Genomic DNA, 19376 nt, shown 5'->3' on the forward strand with positions numbered 1-19376 from the left:
ACTGTATTATCCTAGCCATCTTCCCGCACTACATTTCTCCCTTTGCCTTCATTTTCTTCATTCCGTAATCCATATATATTCAGCAATTATTGTATCATTTTCCCTCTGTTTGACCACTTTGAGACCAAGTTGTCATAATAAAGGTTAATGAGGTAATTAATATTATACAAGATACTGGACATGTAGACTATTTCTGCTTTAGTGCATTAATGACGAGCAACGTTTTAAGCTCTTTTTCTGTTTGTATGTTAATTGTGAGCAATTATCACATAGGACCCAATTAATACTCAGGTTTCTTCTATCTGGAAAAATGTGTGGGAGTGCAAGGACCAGGTTTCGAGGTCCTTAGATCACCCTGGGGATAGTAACACTTTTTGTATTTAATAACTTCATAAATGTGCACTTTGTTACCCTTTTGATTTAAAGGTGCCTGAGGCAGTATTAAAAATGGGTTTTAAGATACTGTACTGTAACTGGAAGACTTCCACTTTCTACTAATCAACAGCAGTAGCTAATTGACAATGAACAATCCCTGATATCTCATTAAGGATATTTTAGTATTATTGGGAAGATGAAGGAGTTCAGTTCAATGCAGTATTTTCAGTCCGCATGAAGCATGTAATTCAGTCAGCTTGGATTTTGTTTATTTTTAGTGTAAGACTAACTCTCAGTTATGTTGTCAGAAGAATACATTCATGTTAATTAATTCTGTATTTTCATTCCATCCTGTAACAAAACATAGCTTTGCCTGTGGAAAAGTATAATGGCAATATAATTAGAATTTCTTCTAAGAAAAACATTATAATAGACACCCTGCCATGCTTGTGTTATTTTAATTGGCTGTTTAGCTCTAGGGATGTTCATAATTTATCATAAAACTTTAATGTTAATAAAATCAGCTGGAATGAAGCTCTACTTAATCTTGTTGATTACACCATAAGGAATAAGATTTTAATTTGAACATTTACTTTTCTTTTACTGATGATGAAAGAAAGATGAGTTAGGTTGACAAGGAGATCATACTGTTCAGTTCTTCAACTGAGTAAAGGCTGGATGCACTGTGAGTGTAAAAAATTTAAATCTGAGATAAGATTAAATCTGCCCTATTATGCGGACCACTGGTGCATGTCCTGTTGGTGAGAAAGTATAACATAAAACTGTTCTTACTAAATTGATTTTCTTTTTCAACTCATGTAGTAGTGTTCTGACCTATAGGATGCTTCTGATCTCTCTAGTTAAAGCTAATTCTCCACTGTTAAGAAGTCTCCATGTAGGTGAAAGAGTTCATTTCTCACATTCGAACCATGTATATATGACTCCCATGGTTGCAGGATCCTGCTAAAAATAAACAAACAAATAAATAAATAAAATGAGAAGATTACGAGGCAGGAATATTTAATCATCAAAGCCTGAGTAAAATGGAAGTAAACAATCTGTTGTTTGCATAGCATCCATTCTCCCTTAAATCAGTAGTAAAACCAGAACTTTTACAGCATATATTAAGATATGTTTAGGATGAAGGCTCATCAAATTAACAATAGATTATAATTCTAAACCAAACAGTTCATCTAATTGTCTTATTATCAGTGGGTATTTAGAATCCTGTTTTATAACTGTGAAATTCTCTTTTTATTAGTTCTTTTTTTACTTCTCTGAAAAAAATTATTAATGTTAAACTTGATAGGCGTGATGCTCAGCTGCACCCAGCCCATGCTGAGTTCCTTGCAGTGAACCACTATTAAATTACCTGCCCATAGAGGAAGTTTCTATTTAACCCTCATTAGTTTTAAATGGCTTCTGCCCTGAAGCAGTGAGAGTTTATGTCCCTTCTAACGTTTTTTTGGATGTTCATATTATCCATATAAATAAATGATTAATCCTTTTTAAAATCCTGCGAAGCTCTAAGCCTCAATAATATTTGTGCCCTCAAGTTCCAGAGATTAGCTGTTTTATATAATAAAGTATTTCCTTTTCTACATTCTAAATTTACTGACTTTTAAATGCCATTTAATGCTCTTTTTTTTCTTGTATTATAACTGGGTAAATAGATATGTCTGATTTTTCTATCTGCATCATTCATTATTTTGTGTATATGGCTCCTATCTAAATTGAACAGTTCCAATGAGAATTCGTGGGAAATTTTCTGTCAATGTTTTTTCAATGGAATGTACAGTTTCTGCAAAATAGACATTTTCCTTAGGAAATGCACTTTTTCCTCTAATTTTCCATTAGGAAAATTGAAACAAAATGTACTGATTTGAATCAGCATGGTTCATTTCAGGTCAGTTCAACATGAATCTGAGTCCACCAGAGCTGCTACAATGCCTTCTGGGAGCTGTAGTTTGGATGCCTTCTGTCCCTGTTCTACGCTATGATTCAGTCTCCCAGGCTAGACTCAATATCTCATGACATACCAGAGTCTCCCCTTTGGTTCAACCAGTGTGGTACATCCAGGGCCGGCTCCAGGCCCCAGCATGCCAAGCGCGTGCTTGGGGCAGCATACCGCGGGGGGCGCTCTGCCGGTCGCCGAGAGGGTGGCACGCCTGCAGGAGGTCCACTGAAGCCGCGGGACTAGCAGACCCTCCGCAGCCACGTCTGTGGGATATCCACCGGAGCTGCGGGACCGGCGACCGGCAGAGCACCCCCCGCGGCATGCCGCCATGCTTGGGGCGGCGAAATGGCTAGAGCCGGCCCTGGGTACATCAGGGAGATGTAGTCTGGTTGATAAGAGGAGAATGGGATAATAAGATAACAGAACAGCTCAGAGAGACTCAGTTCAGTGTTGAACTGAGCCTTCATTAAACATTTCAATTTGATTTGACAAATTGAAACAAAAAAATTCAGTTTGAAAATAGTGAAACAATTTCTTTTGACTAAAAATATATCAAATCAAAATTTTTCAGAGCTTTCCATTCCATGAAAACTTTTGGTCTTTCAGCCCACTTTTTGATGAAAACAAATTTTGAAGATTAGATTTTCCCATGAGATGGAAATTCCAATTTTCAACCAGCTGTAGTCCCAGTCTTTTCGATCTGTCTTTTTAGAGAAATCTTTCCATGTCACTAATCATTTTCTTTACTTGTCTCTTAATTTTCTCTATGTTTGCTATGTGATCAGAACTGACCAGAGCCCAGCTCTAAAGGCAGCAGTGCAGAAGCAAGGGTAGTAATACTCTAACGTGCCACCCTTACTTCTGCTCTGCCTCTGGTGGGGCACTGCCTTCAGAGGTGGGTGCTCGGGCAACAACTTCTGCTCTCCAGCCACCCAGCTCTGAAGGCAGTGCAGAAGTAAGGGTGGCAATACCACAACCGCCTAAAATAACTTTGTGACCCCCCCGCAACTCCATTTTGGGTCAGGACTCCGAATTTGAGAAACACTGGTCTCCGCAGTGAAATCTGTATAGTGTTGTGGGTAAAAGCACACAAAAGACCAGATTTCATGGGTGGGAACCAGATTTCGTGGTCCCTCATGTGTTTTGCACGGCCGTGAATTTGGTAGGGCCCTACTTATAATTCTTGGATGTGTGGCTTCTGCTTTGTTGACTCACTGTTTTTCAGATTCCTTTAACACCTCTTTTCATACTTTGATTTTTCATACTTCAGGCTTTGTTACCCTTGATTCACTGTTTTTAGGTATCGCCCCAAGTTCTTTTGTGGTGAAGATTGATGCAGAGAAACCGTATAGCTTCCTCTAAAATGCCCTAAAGATTTCAATGACAGACGTTTATAATCTAAGTAAATGTGATTTAAAAGGGATGCTGTCAGCTTGAATCCTTATCAGTTTTAAAATATAAGTTAAAAGTTTTCTCAGGCAGCACACCTATCCCTTAGTTCTTCCCCCAGTTTTTGGTCTTTTACAATTTAATCTGTTCAAATGCTTTTCTCTCCATTGCTGGGTGAAAGAACTACCCAACCAGGGTAATTGACTACTATACAGGGGAAACAGTCAAACTGACTTTACACAAAGTGCTGTGAAAAGCACAAAATAAAGTAAAAATATATCAAAAAACCATTTTTGCTATAGGTGGTTTAGGCATTAGTTGAAACAGATAAGTAAAACATTTCAGACAATGTGATTTTTTTTAGCTGATAGTATCTGTCTAAAATCAGAATTCATAGTGCTGCTCATCAGAAGAAGCTATAGATACTCCACTTATATATAATTTAAGTAATATTCTCTAGAGTTCAGTGATAGTGTAGAGATTCTTTGTCTTTTTGTTGGTTATGCAACCTTATATCAATTTTTTCCACATAATTAAACCATTCTATAAAGACGTTCTTTAAGGGGGGAGGGGGGAAACAGGTTTGTCAAAGTGTATTTGTGTAACTATATGGTAAAAGCTTTTTAGCTTAAAAAATCATACAGCTGATGAGCAGTAAAGGGGAGTCAAAATGACAATCCTATGTGCCTCAAAAGAAATCAGATTTTGGATGTATTTTAATTTATGGATTGTATGGAAATACTAATAGATTTAGAGGGATTTTGCAGTCAATTCCGTTTTTCCCATAATAATTATTTTAGAAGCAAACTGTCTTTTTCCAGTCCTTTAGTTATCTTTATTAATCTGATTGCCATTATAAGTTATGAAAAATTTCAGATATGAAAATATTTTACATTTTTTAAATTTTTATTTATGCATATGACTGAAGGGGAAAGTTTCCATAGAAATGATCAGACAAAGAGGCAAAGGCAAAGTGCTGACTTAGATTTTCCTTTTTGCCAAGCTATTGGTAGTTTACTATTGGCTATTGGTTATGGATATAGTGAGAGGATGTGCTTTCATGCTTGGGAAGAGTGCATATCTTTCTTCAAAGGATGCACATTGGATAATTTTATGGGGACCAATGAACATCACTGTATAGTTTTAGGCTTGGTGATATTCAGAAAAACATGTTACAGTGCCAAGCTGTTTGGTTAATTGAAAATGAAGGTGTGTAATTAGCTTTGATAGCTTAAGTAAGACAATATGACTATTTCTGTTGAGCTCCTATAGTTTTTGCCAAATTCTGAAAAGTATAAAGAGGAAAGAAAAAACCCCACATCCCTGCATACCTCTAACTCGGCTTGTTTCTGAGTGAAAAGAAAGGACAAATGGAGTGGTATAAGTAGAACCTTTTTCCAATTGTTGCTTGGTTTGCTCAGAAAAGTGTGCAATTTGTTATATGTCCGCCTCTACAATACTTCCTCCTTTTCCCAGAAATAGACTGTATCAAGAACCTGATTGTTAAGTGTACTGTATGTCATGTATACACATCCCTTTGTCCAGAATATCCCAGATTTGGTGACCTCCCAAGCAGGCTTCAAGAGCTATGTTTCATAAGCTTTTTGGAGAGGACTTTATGATATGCTTCCCCCATGGTGAACTGGCAAAAGAAAGGCGTTTTTGTAGATGGTTGGCTGGTTGAATTACTGTACCAATTGATTAACGCTGTTGGAATTTTACTGTTTTACTGATGATATGGTAGAGTGCCGAGAGCTTTGGATAGGCATCTTTTTATTATTTAACTCTAAATAAATAAATAAATACATACATACATACATACATTTGATACTTAATAGCCTTAACAGATTTCTTGACTATATATAGTTGACTATATAAGGTTTTCAAAAACTTGTATGGCTTCTTTTATTAGTATCAGAAGGAATTATACAGAATTATACAGAAAATCCCCAGCAGCACTGAGCACAAAAGTGGCATTAAACAAGAAAATTTTCAGTTTCATGGTGTCTTTTTATCATCAGTTATAATTCCTGAGCAGACCTTAATACACCACCAAACAAGTACTAACTAAACAAATTTGCGTTTGAATAATTAATTGCGTTGACACATAAAACATCAGACTATTTCCTTTAAAGATACTATAGTGATTATTATTTGGTGAATATTAAATGCAATTAATTGCTTTCATTTAGATCCTTATATTTTTTTCTTCTTTTAAGGAAGGTGGGCCAACTAATTGTGCAGAGTAGGATTATTAATAGTCCAGCTCAATTTAGGGCTTGTTCATGGTCCTGGAGTCCAGTGATGATTTCATGTTCCAGTGTATGAATCAGTAATACTGGAAGCTGCCTATACATAGTACTACTGTAGTATGCACAGGCAAAACTCCCAGTGATTTAAATTGAGGATTGGGCATGTAAAATAAAGTTTTAGAAGGGCTTTTCATGTGGACTGATCATTATAATTTTTTTACCCATTATTGTAAATTCTAGGGGTTGGTGTTTCCCTGTACCATATAATAAATGTTCTTTCCCAGTTGTATAAAGATTTCCCATTAGGGCATATGAGAATACTGATGCAGAAAGAATGGTTTGTCTTTATTGCCAAACATATTTTAAAAAAAGGAAAGAAATTATTTGTTGGTGCTGTTTATTTATATTATGTTAACACCTAGGAATCCCAGTCAAGGATTGTGCGATGCTCTGTAATATGACCATACAGTGAACAAAATACCCTCTAGATGTACTGGAGCATTTTAATCTTCTGATCAAGCTAATAATGCTTTTACATGAAAAAAATGAAGCATCTATACAGTACAGTGGGGGGTTTGTTCTGGGGCTTGCAGTGGAAGCTCAGATATTAGGATCATTGCAATGAGCTAATGTATAAACTGTGCATGTCTTGAATATGAGGAGAATATCTGAACTATAAAATGGGATATTGTTACCCAAATTGGAATGTTATTCACATAACACTGAAATATTAAGTTTCAAATATATACCCAATACTGGAAATGTGAAATCAGATTTCATCCTATTAATTGACATTTGAACATATTTAAAGGACTCTAGTCTAGGATCTGATAAAAATTTCTTTAACCTCTTCCAATTGTTTCGATGATATCTTCAAAAACAATTTCACAATGGTTGCAGAGACCATTTATTAATTTTTTTAAGTGTTAAATTTAAAAATGACAAGCTAATTTATATTTTCCCTTTCTGTGTCTAATCCAGTCTTGAATGCAGCCCTCACTGACAGTCCTATAAATCCAACTCCCAACAGAGCCTATAAACGGTCTTGTAAGTTTCAGTTAACTGCCTGTACGTGACAGTAGAAATATATAGGGCCAAACACAGTCTGAGCATCAGTTATATTGTTGGCTTATTAACTTGAGTAGGGCTGGTTTTAAGGTTTATTTAAGACCTTAAAAATTAATAGCGTTGGGACACGAAGGAGCATATGAGTCTGCAGTAGAAGTAAGGTCATCATAAAGAAGTGTGTTCGATTTTGAGTACACGTTTTGATTGTGTATTATAAAGTAAGTAAAGAAGTGCAGGAAGAGCAAGAGAGCTCTCCCGAAAAAACACCACTCTCAGCTTCAGCAACCATGACATTGTGAATCACTCCATTAGATCCTGTATGCACAAAGCATCCCCAAGGGGTTAGTTTTGCCTTTACCCACAAGTCAGATAAGTATTCTGACCTAGAGACATAAGAGACTGTAACCAGTTCCTCACGGGAATTTGTTAGAAAGAGCAACAGTGACTCCCAGTTTTTAATCTGCAGTATATACTCCAAAGTTATAAAAGCATAGTTTGCGTAAAGCTATTGGCTTATTCAGTGTAATGTTTCCACTATCAAGCAGTTTTATGTGACGTTTTATGTGACGTGCAGATTCAACTTAAACTTTTCCCCTTTATATATTGTCACTTTAGTGGCTTTTAAATGCACTGTATATTGTACTAGATTGCCTTCACAGGAAAGGCGTTTACTAATTTACAAAAAGAAACTTTTTGATATTTACAGAAATTAAATCTTTCCAATTCCTTTCTTGATATGACTTTTTGCCTTTGTTACATATTTGCTGATTTCTTTGGTATGTTTAGGTGAAGCATCTACATAAAGGAGTTTACATATAGTGCCACAGAGTCAATGTTTTTTGTGCACTCTTCTAGAATTGTATTTCCAACACTATAGGGAGGCACTGTTTTGTTTGTTTTGTTTTTAATAACCAGAAAAGAGGAAATGGAACGTCAAAAAAACCATTGTCTTAATGGAGTAACAATATTTTTTCAGAGCTATCGGAGCCTTTGATTGATGTTGGTTAGTCTCAAAGTGAGCTGAGCTGATGTCCGTGTAAGGTCTTGAACAAGATTAGAAAGGAAATCAAAAGATAATGTACCTATTGAGCTTAAATCAAACTCACAAAAGCAAGGAAATTCAAAGAGTTAAATTAATTCCTTAAAGTGCAGTTCTGCTTTGAAACCTGATCCTGTAAAACTGGTATTGCAGAGTTTTGTTGTATTTCACATATACCCAGTTTACAAATCTTTATTTGTAAGCAAGGGTCAGAAATTTGTCACCCTTACTCATAATACTTGGTGAGTAGTCCCAATGACAATGAAACTACTCTTGGAATAATCTGGCCACAATGATGATTTTCTCCACTTTTGAGCCCTGCATGCTTAACAAGGGGTAAAACATCCTGTTCATCCTGGCTGTAACTTCATAAAGATTCTGCAGTTGTAAGTTATCTAACAATTCTGTTGAAGATGTGTAATACAGAAGAAAATCCAGCTCTTTCTCCATAGCTGCATTGACTCCGCGGAATATATTTTTGCCACTAAAGTAAGAAAATATGTTTCACAATACGCAGAGAGGGCAGATCTGCTGTGTAAGAGAATACCATTTTTGCAGTCACTTTTACCGTGACCACAACTGCACTACGATGTATTTTATTTCTGGGTATATCAACATAACAGTATGTACATGGTACAAAAAACCCATGATCAGTAATGCTTACAGTAATTTAAATAGTAAACTCAATTCACGCTTCAGTTTGGTTGGCAAAGACACCCCACAACATTTTAGTTCATAATGCAGATAAGCTATACACAAATATAACATGAATAGTAAAGCCATTGTTTTTACAGGTGTAAAATCAATTTTGCACTATGGCTCAGACTACGGGAAGAAGATATATATAGTGATAACATAAAGAGCCACAATTTTCTCAGTTCAAAAGATTGCTGTGACTAGAGGGGCTCTGAGGGCATTATACACTTTCAGTGTAAATTGGGTTTTTAAAGAGCTTGTTTTCTACCACATATGATCAGATCACTACAAGCCCAGCTCTGTATTCCTTGTGTATTCAAAATTCCCTTTGAAATCACTAGGAGCTTTGGATGCTCAGAAATGCAGAATGAGACCCAATCTTTAACTATCTGGGGAAAGGGGAGGATAGGACTGAAAAAGTACCCCGTTGTTCTATGAAAAGCTGGTTGTTCCATGAGGCAGATAAAATGCTGGTGTTCTTATAATATTATGATTCATATTTTTTTTAAAGTAGGGTTGTGGTGAGGATTAAGTTTCATTCCTGGATTTTTAACTGAAAGAAATAATTTTACAAACAATATTCAGAGAAGAATGGTGTTAATTTAAAAAGCTCCATTTGCATTCAGTCTTTTAATACAAACTAGTCTTGTAAAAATAATGAGGGATGGTTTGGGCATTTGCATTATATATAACAAGGACTTTCATTTGTTATTACATCAGTAAATCACAAAGATTACAATAAGTTTAAAGATTTGCAATGCAAATTACCTTATGCTTACGTATTAACTATTGAAGCATAAAAGGAAACATTGTCTTCACTGTTATTCAGCTCACCATGTTTTTTTCTACTGCTTGTAGTTCAGAGTTCCTTAGAGCATTATTGGATTACTCACATTTCTTGCCAACTTCTAGTTTCAGCTCGAAGAGATGCATTCAGAAATTCTATATTGCTAGTTGTGCTGTAAGAATCATTCAAAAGGCAGCAATCTCTTCAGAAAAAATTAGTAAAGTCCTATGAAAAATTAACACATTGGGCTTGCTCCTACAGAATTCAGTAGGATTCTCCCCACTCACTGACTTGAGTGGGATCAGGATCTGGACACACTGGGCCCAAAACTCAGATGGTATCATTTATAATAGCTCATTTACTTCATGTCATGAATCAGTGTCAATTAAGATCAATGGAGAATCTGATCCATTGTATACTAAGATGCCAGTGTTTCAATGAACCAGAGAAATGTGGGGCAGGAAGGGACCTCAAGAAGTCATCTATTCCTTCCTGCCATGCTGAGGTAGGACCAAGTATATCTAGACCATCCCTGACCACAGTGTTTGTGTAACCTGTTCTTCAAACCTCCAGTGACAGGGATTCCACAACCTCCCTAGATAACCTGTGTCAGTGCCTAAATATTCTTTTTCCTAATATCTAATCTAAATCTTGCTTGCTGCAAACTAAGCTGATAACTTCTTGTCCTACCCTTAGTGGACATGTAAAACGGTTGATCACCATCATCTTTATAATAACCTTTTACAGATTTGAAGACTGTTATTATGTCACCCCTCAGTTTATTCTCCTCTAGACCAGTGGTTCTCAAACTAGGGCTGCCGCTTGTTCAGGGAAAGGCCCTGGCGGGCCGGGCTGGTTTATTTACCTGCCATGTCTGCAGGTTCGGCTGATTGCGGCTCCTACTGGCCGCAGTTCGCCGCTCCAGGCCAATGGGGGCTTCAGGAAGGGAAGCCAGCATGTCCCTTTGCCCATGCCGCTTCCTGCAGCCCCCATTGGCCTAAAGCGGTGAACTACGGGCAGTGGGAACAGCAATCGGTCGAACCTGCGAACACAGCAGATAAACAAACCGGCCCGGCCCGCCAGGGGCTTTTCCTGAACAAGTGACAGCCCTAGTTTGAGAACCACTGCTCTAGACTAAACATGCCCAATTCTTTCAACCTTTCCTCATAGGTCATGCTTTATAAATCTCTTATTATTTTTGTTGCTCTCCTCTGGACTCTCTCCAGTTTGTCCACATCTTTCGTAAATTGTGGTGCCCAAAACTGGACACAACTAAGGCCTCATCAGTGCCAAATAGAGGGGTACAAATTACCTCCCATGTCTTATATGCAACAATCCTGTTAATGCATCCCAGAATGACATTTGACTTGTTTAGAACTGCATCACACTGTTGATTAATATTCAATTTGTGATCCATTATTGCCCCCAAATCCTTTTCAGGAGTATTGCTACCTAGCCAGTTATTCCCCATTTTGTCGCCATACATTTGATTTTTCCTTCCCAAGTGCAGTGCTTTGCATGTGTCTTTATTAAAATTCATTGTCTTGATTTCAGACCAGTTCTCTGATTTACCAAGATCATGATGCATTCTAATCCTGTTCTCCAAAGGACATGAGAGTTTGCTGCAATGCACTAATGACTTGTACAGAGCTATCAGTGCATAGCCCCTAGGACCCAGGTGGTGCCTCTCCTCACCTCCACCACATGGGCTTGGGAGAAATTGCAGCTTGGAACCAGTTAAAGGCTCCAGCCAGTAGGAGCAGGAGCAGCCAAAGCAGAATGTCTTTTGAATACTCAGAGAACTTTCTATAGTTTTGATTGTATTTCCTCTGCCCTGTGCTGATTGGCTGTTTGTTCCATCCCATCTGCACTGTAGCTCTCTCCCCGTCCCTTTTCCTTACAGTCTCTTCACCTAAGTTTCACTTCACACCAGTCCCTTTTACCCCCTTTTCACCTGCCATGTCTCCTCACTCCCTCATACCCTCCCTTTCCTTTATTATTAACTTATCCCCTCTTAAGTGTACCCACCAAATAATAATAACGAAACTAACATGATGTTTGCTGCCATCACATTGTTCACTCTACTTGTGTGTTCTACCTCTCTCCCTATCCTGCATTTGTCTTGTCTGTTTAGACTGTAAGCTCTTCATGGCAGGGACCATTTACTACTCTGCATTTCTACGGTGCCTAACACAATGGCTGCACACTCTTGGTCGGCACCTAGGCACTACCATAATAAACATTTTACATATTGTCAGTAATAGCTACCGAGTTTCAGGATTCTGAGCTTTTCAAGAATGCATGGAAAGATACAGAAAGGGTTGCTATACTAATTATAGCTGCCAGGGCGAGAAGTAGGTTTTGTAGTAGGTCCTTTACCACTACCATCACCTCCCACTTTGCACAAAAAAGTATTTTTCTCCACAAATTTAGCAGGATAACAATGAAGAATGCAACTGAAAATTTAAGGAAAAATTTAAAGATGATTGTACTATCTAAGGGTATGTCTACACTGCAACTGAAACCCTGTGGCTGGCCCAGGCCAGCTGACTCGGGCTTGTCAGGCTTGAGCTAAGGAGCTGTTTGTTTGTGTTGTAGATGTATGGGCTCAGGCTGGAGCCCAGGCTCTAGGACCCTGCAAAGTGGATCTGAAATACAGAGGTGACTGACAATAATTGTTTTATTTACACAAGCAAACACATTTACAGAAGAAGAAATAGCAATATGTTGAAGTGATGCATGAAATTAATAACATCTTTTCTAAATATTATGATTTTGTATTTTCTGCTGTAGGATCTTTTGCTAATAGGCCTATTACATTTTTGCCCTTTTGGTTCTTAGCATAATAGGTTAATATTATCTATGAGTAGCAAAATATTCTAGAGAGGTTGGTAATAAAGTGAATTAGTTAAACATTTTAAGCTGGGATATTGTTTGTTCTGTTATCAGATGTCATCTTTGCTGATCTGTGCAGTGCATAGAAGACAGACTTCAATACGAACCTCAAGATCTAATTAGTGCCTCAGTTGACCAACAAGGCTCTGAACAGCATTTCCTATCTAATGAACACATTCCCCTTTTCTATATAATGTAATTACAGATCAGGCTGTTTCCCATTAATCAAAGAAAGAAAACAGCCTGCTTTTTCTTTTCTGTTGTATTATTGAGAACATGCTTCCAATTAAAGTCAGTGTTTGTTATCTCATCAAAGGATGGTATGACTTAAATGTATTTTAAGAAGGGTTAATAATACTTCACTCTTCTTTATTGCTTCCCATTTAAGAGAGTACTTAATTCATTTTACAAACAGTAATGAACATTAAGAACAGTTTATGAGGAGGGGAAATTGAGGCACAGAAAGAGTGAATGACTTGCCCAAGAGTGGGTGAGTAGCATAGGCAGGTATATGACCAAGATCTTCTAACTCCTGGCCCTGTGCTTTAACCACTAGTTACAATTATAATTCATTACAATTAGTAATCTGACAGAAGTAGGATGTTCTTACCTCAGAAATCAATAGTGCATTACAGTAAATGATACTAGCATGACAGGTATAGTTTGATTGGGCAAGTTGCTGTTTGCATCACTCCCAGAGCTTTGTATCCCAGTGATTATAATGTAGTCACTTAATCATATTCTGTGGAACAAAACTAACAAATTTGTTAAATGAGGTTAATTTGCTTAATCAGTGTTGAGAAGCTCTATCCATTTGGTTGTTGCAATAGGAATTATTAGCTACTTGGAGCTGCTCAGGTGTACCTTAACGTAAATTCAAGTTTCTGTTTAAAAAAAAAAAAAAAAAAATCTTCCGTCACTCAGCCTCCGTAATAACTGTGCAGTAAGGATCTGTACAGATGATGGTTTATATATTGATAGATGCTTATGAGAGGAATTGAATGCTTTCCAAAATTCAACTTGTACATCATCTGTTTTGACATTCTACTAAAAACTGCTGACATGATTTACTACTGTGTGCATGAACTTAAAAATGATATCCGGTTTTCCAGGTAGAATAAGTAAAGATAAGCACAAGATATCAATTTATTTATGAGACTTTATTTGCCCATTGTAGGCCCTACTTGAACTTAAATAGATAATAGATAAAATATACACGATTAATATGCAATATTTGACTTTAAAACTGTGATGTGAAAAGTAAATCACAATAAGTTAACAGGTGTTCATTGGCTTGCATTTTTTAACATTTTTCCTACCTAACTGCATTTATTTTCTTCCTCCTCCAGATGCAGCAATTGTTCCATGAAAATTATGAACACAACCGGAAGGGTTACATCCAAGATCTTCACAACAGTAAAATACACACAGCTATAACACTTCATCCAAATAAAAGGCCAGCCTACCAATACAGACTCCACAATTACATACTGAGCCGCAAAATTTCAGAACTACGCTATCGCACCATCCAGCTCCATAGAGAAAGTGCCCTAATGAGCAAGCTCAGTAACAGTGAAATAAATAAGGAAGATCAGCAGCTGGGAATGATGCCATCTTTCAATCGCTTCCAGCCCCGTGAAAGGAATGAAGTAATTGAATGGGAATTCCTGACAGGGAAGCTTCTTTACTCTGTGGCTGAGAATCAGCCACCCAGACAAAGCATTAATAGCATTCTGCGGGCAGCATTGGATGACACAGTGATGCAAGTAATGGAAATGATAAATGAAAACTCTAAATCTAGAGGAAGGCTTATTGATTTCAAGGAAATACAATACGGCTACCGTAGGGTTGATCCTATGCATGGAGTGGAGTACATCCTGGATTTACTGCTTTTGTACAAAAGACACAAAGGAAGAAAACTTACAGTTCCAGTGAGACGTCATGCTTACCTTCAGCAATTGTTTAGCAAGCCTTTTTTCAAAGAGGCAGAGGAACTGGATGTAAGAAGCCTTGTGGAGAATATTAACAGTGATACTCGGTCTTTTTCTTTTCTTTCAAATTCTTTAAAGATTTTTTCATCATTTCAGGGCACCAAAGAAATAGGAGGACATAGTGACAAGAAAATACATATTCTTGTCCCTCTCACAGGAAGATACGACATTTTCTTAAGATTTATGGAGAATTTTGAAAAGACTTGTGTTATTCCCAGGCAGAACGTAAAGCTGGCAGTAATTCTGTTCAGCTCTGATTCTGGCCAAGATTCCAGCAAACACAGAGAGTTAATTAAAGAATATCATAATAAGTATCCGAAGGCAGATATGACCCTAATTCCTATGACAGGGGACTTTTCCAGAGGTTTAGGTCTTGAAATGGCCTCCTCTCAATTTGACAATGACACTTTGCTGCTATTCTGTGATGTTGACCTGATATTCACACCAGACTTTCTTCAACGATGTAGAGATAATACTATTCAAGGGCAGCAGGTTTATTATCCCATCATCTTTAGTCAATATGATCCAAAAGTAATATATGGAGGCAACCCTCCCGGTGACAGTAACTTTGTTTTCACAAAGAAAACTGGATTTTGGCGAGACTATGGATTTGGAATCACTTGTATTTACAAAAGTGATCTACTGAGTGCTGGTGGATTTGATACCTCAATTCAGGGCTGGGGACTTGAGGATGTAGACCTCTTTACTAAAGTAATAACTTCTGGGCTGAAGGCTTTTAGAAGTCAAGAAGTAGGAGTTGTACATGTTTTTCATCCGGTTCAGTGTGACCCTAATTTAGACCCTAAACAATATAAAATGTGCTTGGGGTCCAAAGCAAGTACATTTGCATCTACCATGCAGCTGGCTGAACTTTGGCTAGAAAAACATTTAGGTGTCAGGTACAATCGAACTCTCTCCTGACATTCCAGCTCATTCTGCCTTTTTGGGGGAGTTTACCTCATTGTTTTTCTTTTTATTTTATTGTCATATTCTTAAACTCCTCTTTGTCTTCCAAAGGGTGTATTTTGACCTCAAAAAAGATGAGACTGCTGTACACTAATATTTCCAATTTCTACTGAGCTGGTTAGATGTGTTACTTTCCTATGCCCTTTATTCAAAACTGACTGAACTCATGGCAATCAAATGATCCCATGGAGCACATCCATCATGAGAGACTGCATCAAAGGAATGTTCTCTTTGGGCTTTAGGATGCAATATCAGTCTTTGTTGTGTTTGTCAAACTTAATGTGATACAAATATTTACTGGTGAAGGTACCACAAAAGTGCTTTATGCTTCCTCTGGGGAAGGAACTCTGTAACATAAACTTGAGTTTTATAATTTATACAAGGACTTATATATATAAACACTACTTTTCGTCATCTTAAGAATTTTTAAAGTAAATGAATAATTATGATTGTACCTTTATTTTTTAAAAAAAGAAAAACTGAGGAGTGTCTTTCCAAATGCAACTGGTACTGGTTACCAAGGTCCTTAAAAGTCTTATTGTAATAATGAGCTCCTCATTACTGTCTGCTCTGTGCAAATGAACTTTATTTTCTCAAGGGAACATGATTTAATCAAATACTCATGTACATTTTAGAAGCTGTGTGAAACAATGTCCTTCATTTGCTGGCAAGAAGAAACTATGACAGAACATGATTATTTATAATAAAGTATAGACAAACAGTATTCTTTTTCAAAACATAGAATAAGTTGCTGTGTCTCTTTTTAAAATGTCTCTAATATATAAATGATTTTCTTTTACATTCCTTTCATAAAGCTGCACTTGATACAAAGGGTGACAAAAAAGGGTTAATTAAAATTGCCTTTTTTACATTTGTGCATTAATATTGGTATTCAGAAACCAACCACTGTAAAATTTCAAAAATTATAAAAAATAATAATTATTTAAGTATGAAAATTTACTACTGCTGGTCAAAGTTCCTTGCCAATATATTTATGCTAGTGAAGGTTATAGGACTGTGTTAAGATTTATCTTTCTGGACAGCCTGAAATTGTCATATTATGGATCTGTGGAGTATTGAAAATGAAACCAACATAAGAAAAAATAAATATAAAGTCAATTTTTATACTTAGGTTTTTTGTATAGGGAAAATATGTAATCATTTTAAACATTATTCATGTTTTCTCTTCAGGTAGTGTTTTCTTGCACAAATTTTCTTTATCTTTCTTTTTGACACACATTTAGAATATTTTACTCAGAGTCTTGGGTAACAACTTGCAAAGCATACACAAGAAACCATCAGATTTTAGCCAAGCTTGAGTTAATATGTTGGATGTATGTTATAACTAATGCAGTTGACTTTAAACTGTATTGCAAGAAGAGCTGGGCAAATGATGCAAATAAATATCCCTCAAGTATTTGTTCATATGTTTATGCAAACTTGTTTTGAATATGTTCAGCCCCTTTGTATTCTCTTTCCAAGTGACTGATATTTATTGTACAGACATACAGGGAAATTGTCTATAGGCCTGAAGACCTGTTGGCTACCCAAGACTACTGCAACAGAGACAGATTAAGTATAGATCCCACAGATCCCTTCTGGTTGGCAGAAGGCTCAATAGAATTCAAATCTAGAAATTAATCCTTGCAAGGAGAAGGCATCACCGGTGGAGAAGAGTGGGGACACAGGATTTGGGCCCAGAATTGGCCGCAGTTGCCCTCTGATGTCTCTTATGTTTCAATTTAACGTACTATCATGATAAACACTAGGAGGCATGATCTTTGCGCTAGCCCAGAATTTATAGTACAGTAATATGTTTAATTCAAAGTTCAAACACAAGAAGTAGCAATAGGCAAAGGGCAGCCCAGGCACTGAGACAGGAGAGCTCATTAAAAAAATCACAACATGAAGTGATGGCAGTGGTAATTCCAGCCCTCTTTATTTCAACTGAGAGAAGACTATTGCCATCGCCTTCATCTTTGTGAAGAAAGAGGTGGTGCTGGTGGAGGTGGAGTTGCAATTGCCCAGACCGCCTTGGAAGGACTCCTCTTCTCTCCTTTTCCTGCAGGCCAGTCCACTGCTGCTGACACAAATGTTTGGAGAAAGTAACTTTCATAGTTACATGTGAAAATATTTATGGAACCCAAAATTTAAATTTGCATAACTATTTATACCTAAAGTGCTTGCACTCTTGCTCAATTAGGGAACCAAGAACAGGCAACATGATTAATCTGACCAAACACAGCTAACCAAGACAGCTCAAATAGCAAATGTCAGAAAATGAATACTCACCGGTAGATGTCTGTCATCTGGCCATAGCCCTGGAAGAGCTTTTGATCTGCTTGTGTATATTCCAGTTCTAATTACACTGGATAGCATATTGACCATGAAGTATTTGCTCAGCTCAAATTAAAAAAAGAGACCAAAACATTCATTTTAGTGGTAATGCTGTACAGAGGGCTTGCTGGTTTGAGTCGTAAGTGATATGTCAGTACTTACTATTACAGATACGTATTTACTGCACGACTTCTTCATTTGTTTACATGATGAATTACTTTGTCACAAACCTGATTATAAATGTTCATTATAAAATACTGCATTGTTTTTGGAATAACTGTCCTGAGATAACAAGAACTTGCATTAGTTTAACGTATAATGCCCCTTTTAATAAGATCATAATAAAAAAAATACTGAGACAAAAACATTAGAGTGATGTTATGAATGTGTAGGTAAGGGCACGAGTGTCCACTGTTTGTTTGCTCTTTTCCCATTTTAATCATATTTTAACTGTAAAATGAAATCTCTAGTATGTGTGTACACTATCCCTTTGCATGCATGTAGTCAATGGATGAACAATAAAATAGACTGTAATCTCACAGTCTCCTGGAGATGGAAATAGGAGAGTTACTTTAATTTTCTGATTACTGACAAATGGGTTGTGCCTATTGGTACTTCTGCCTTTGGGACACTGCTCTGCTCAGAAAAATCAGAAAATTAAAAAGAAGTAACATATTTGTTTCTCTCCCAATGCAGTGTGCTTTTCACAGCAGTTAAGTTAATACATTTAAATCTTCTAGATAAAGGATCCCTCTGGGGCAACTTTACTGTCCCCTAGACTGCATAGAATACACTCGAGGAGCAACAGGACATGGTGGGAAATGTCTACGCTTCACTGATTAGTCCAGCAGAGTGAGAGAGACTTTTTTAATAGTGACCTTAATGAGCCCATGTGCAGGTGAGAGTTACAGTGCTCCAGCTAAAATATTGAGGCAGAGCTGCCAATGACTGTAATGATTTTAATACGTTATGTGACTGCACTACAAATCTTTGCTATTTAGATAGAACATTTCTGTACAGCATGTTATGAGCATTTTTCCACAATGAAGTAACTGGGTCATTTTAACCTTTTGGGTTTTCTGCAAAAATTATAAAAGTGATTAATTAACATACGGATTAGTCACATGGAGAATTTCACTTTAGATGACAAAGATATCTTTAAGATATGGCAAGAAGGCAGCTGCAGTCTGTTGCTTTTGCTTTCCTGCACCAGTTGAAATGATTAAAAAAACATGGCTGAGAATTAGTGAATTTCTGTCTAGTGAAATGTTTATGTCTGAGCTCTGTTTATAAAAGGAAAAAACAAATATCCCTAAGGCTTCCCAAAGTTAACAAAACAAGCAAGGAAACAAAAGAGGTTGTATGAGAAATATACGCAAGTTTAGTTTTAGTAGTGGTAGTAGTTAGGGTGCTGAAATCAATATTTACTACTAGTGAATAACAGAAAAAGCTTCTTTTACTTTAAGTAAAACCAAAAGTTAAATAACAATCGATTCGTATTCTTTTATTCCTTCCTAATATTCTGCTTTTTTTTCTTCATTTTACTCCATCTGCATTTATTCACTTGACTAATGATCTAGGTTTCCATGCTCCACCCTCGCTTTCCCACTTCGTTTTTTCTTTG

The 19376-nt window shown here is 36.8% G+C and overlaps 1 protein-coding gene across 1 annotated transcript in view; it reads left to right on the plus strand.

Annotated features, from left to right (window-relative positions):
- The window catches only part of CHSY3 (chondroitin sulfate synthase 3), a 243613-nt gene extending 225530 nt beyond the window's left edge, over positions 1-18083 (plus strand). The window contains exon 3 of the mRNA XM_050945692.1: positions 13808-18083. Within this exon, the coding sequence (XP_050801649.1) occupies positions 13808-15370 (1563 nt within the window). The 3' untranslated portion in view covers positions 15371-18083. The remainder of the gene's footprint in view (positions 1-13807) is intronic.
- The last annotated feature ends 1293 nt before the right edge of the window (positions 18084-19376 follow it).

Source organism: Gopherus flavomarginatus, chromosome 3 (assembly GCF_025201925.1).
Source record: "Gopherus flavomarginatus isolate rGopFla2 chromosome 3, rGopFla2.mat.asm, whole genome shotgun sequence".
Lineage (NCBI taxonomy): Eukaryota > Metazoa > Chordata > Testudines > Testudinidae > Gopherus > Gopherus flavomarginatus.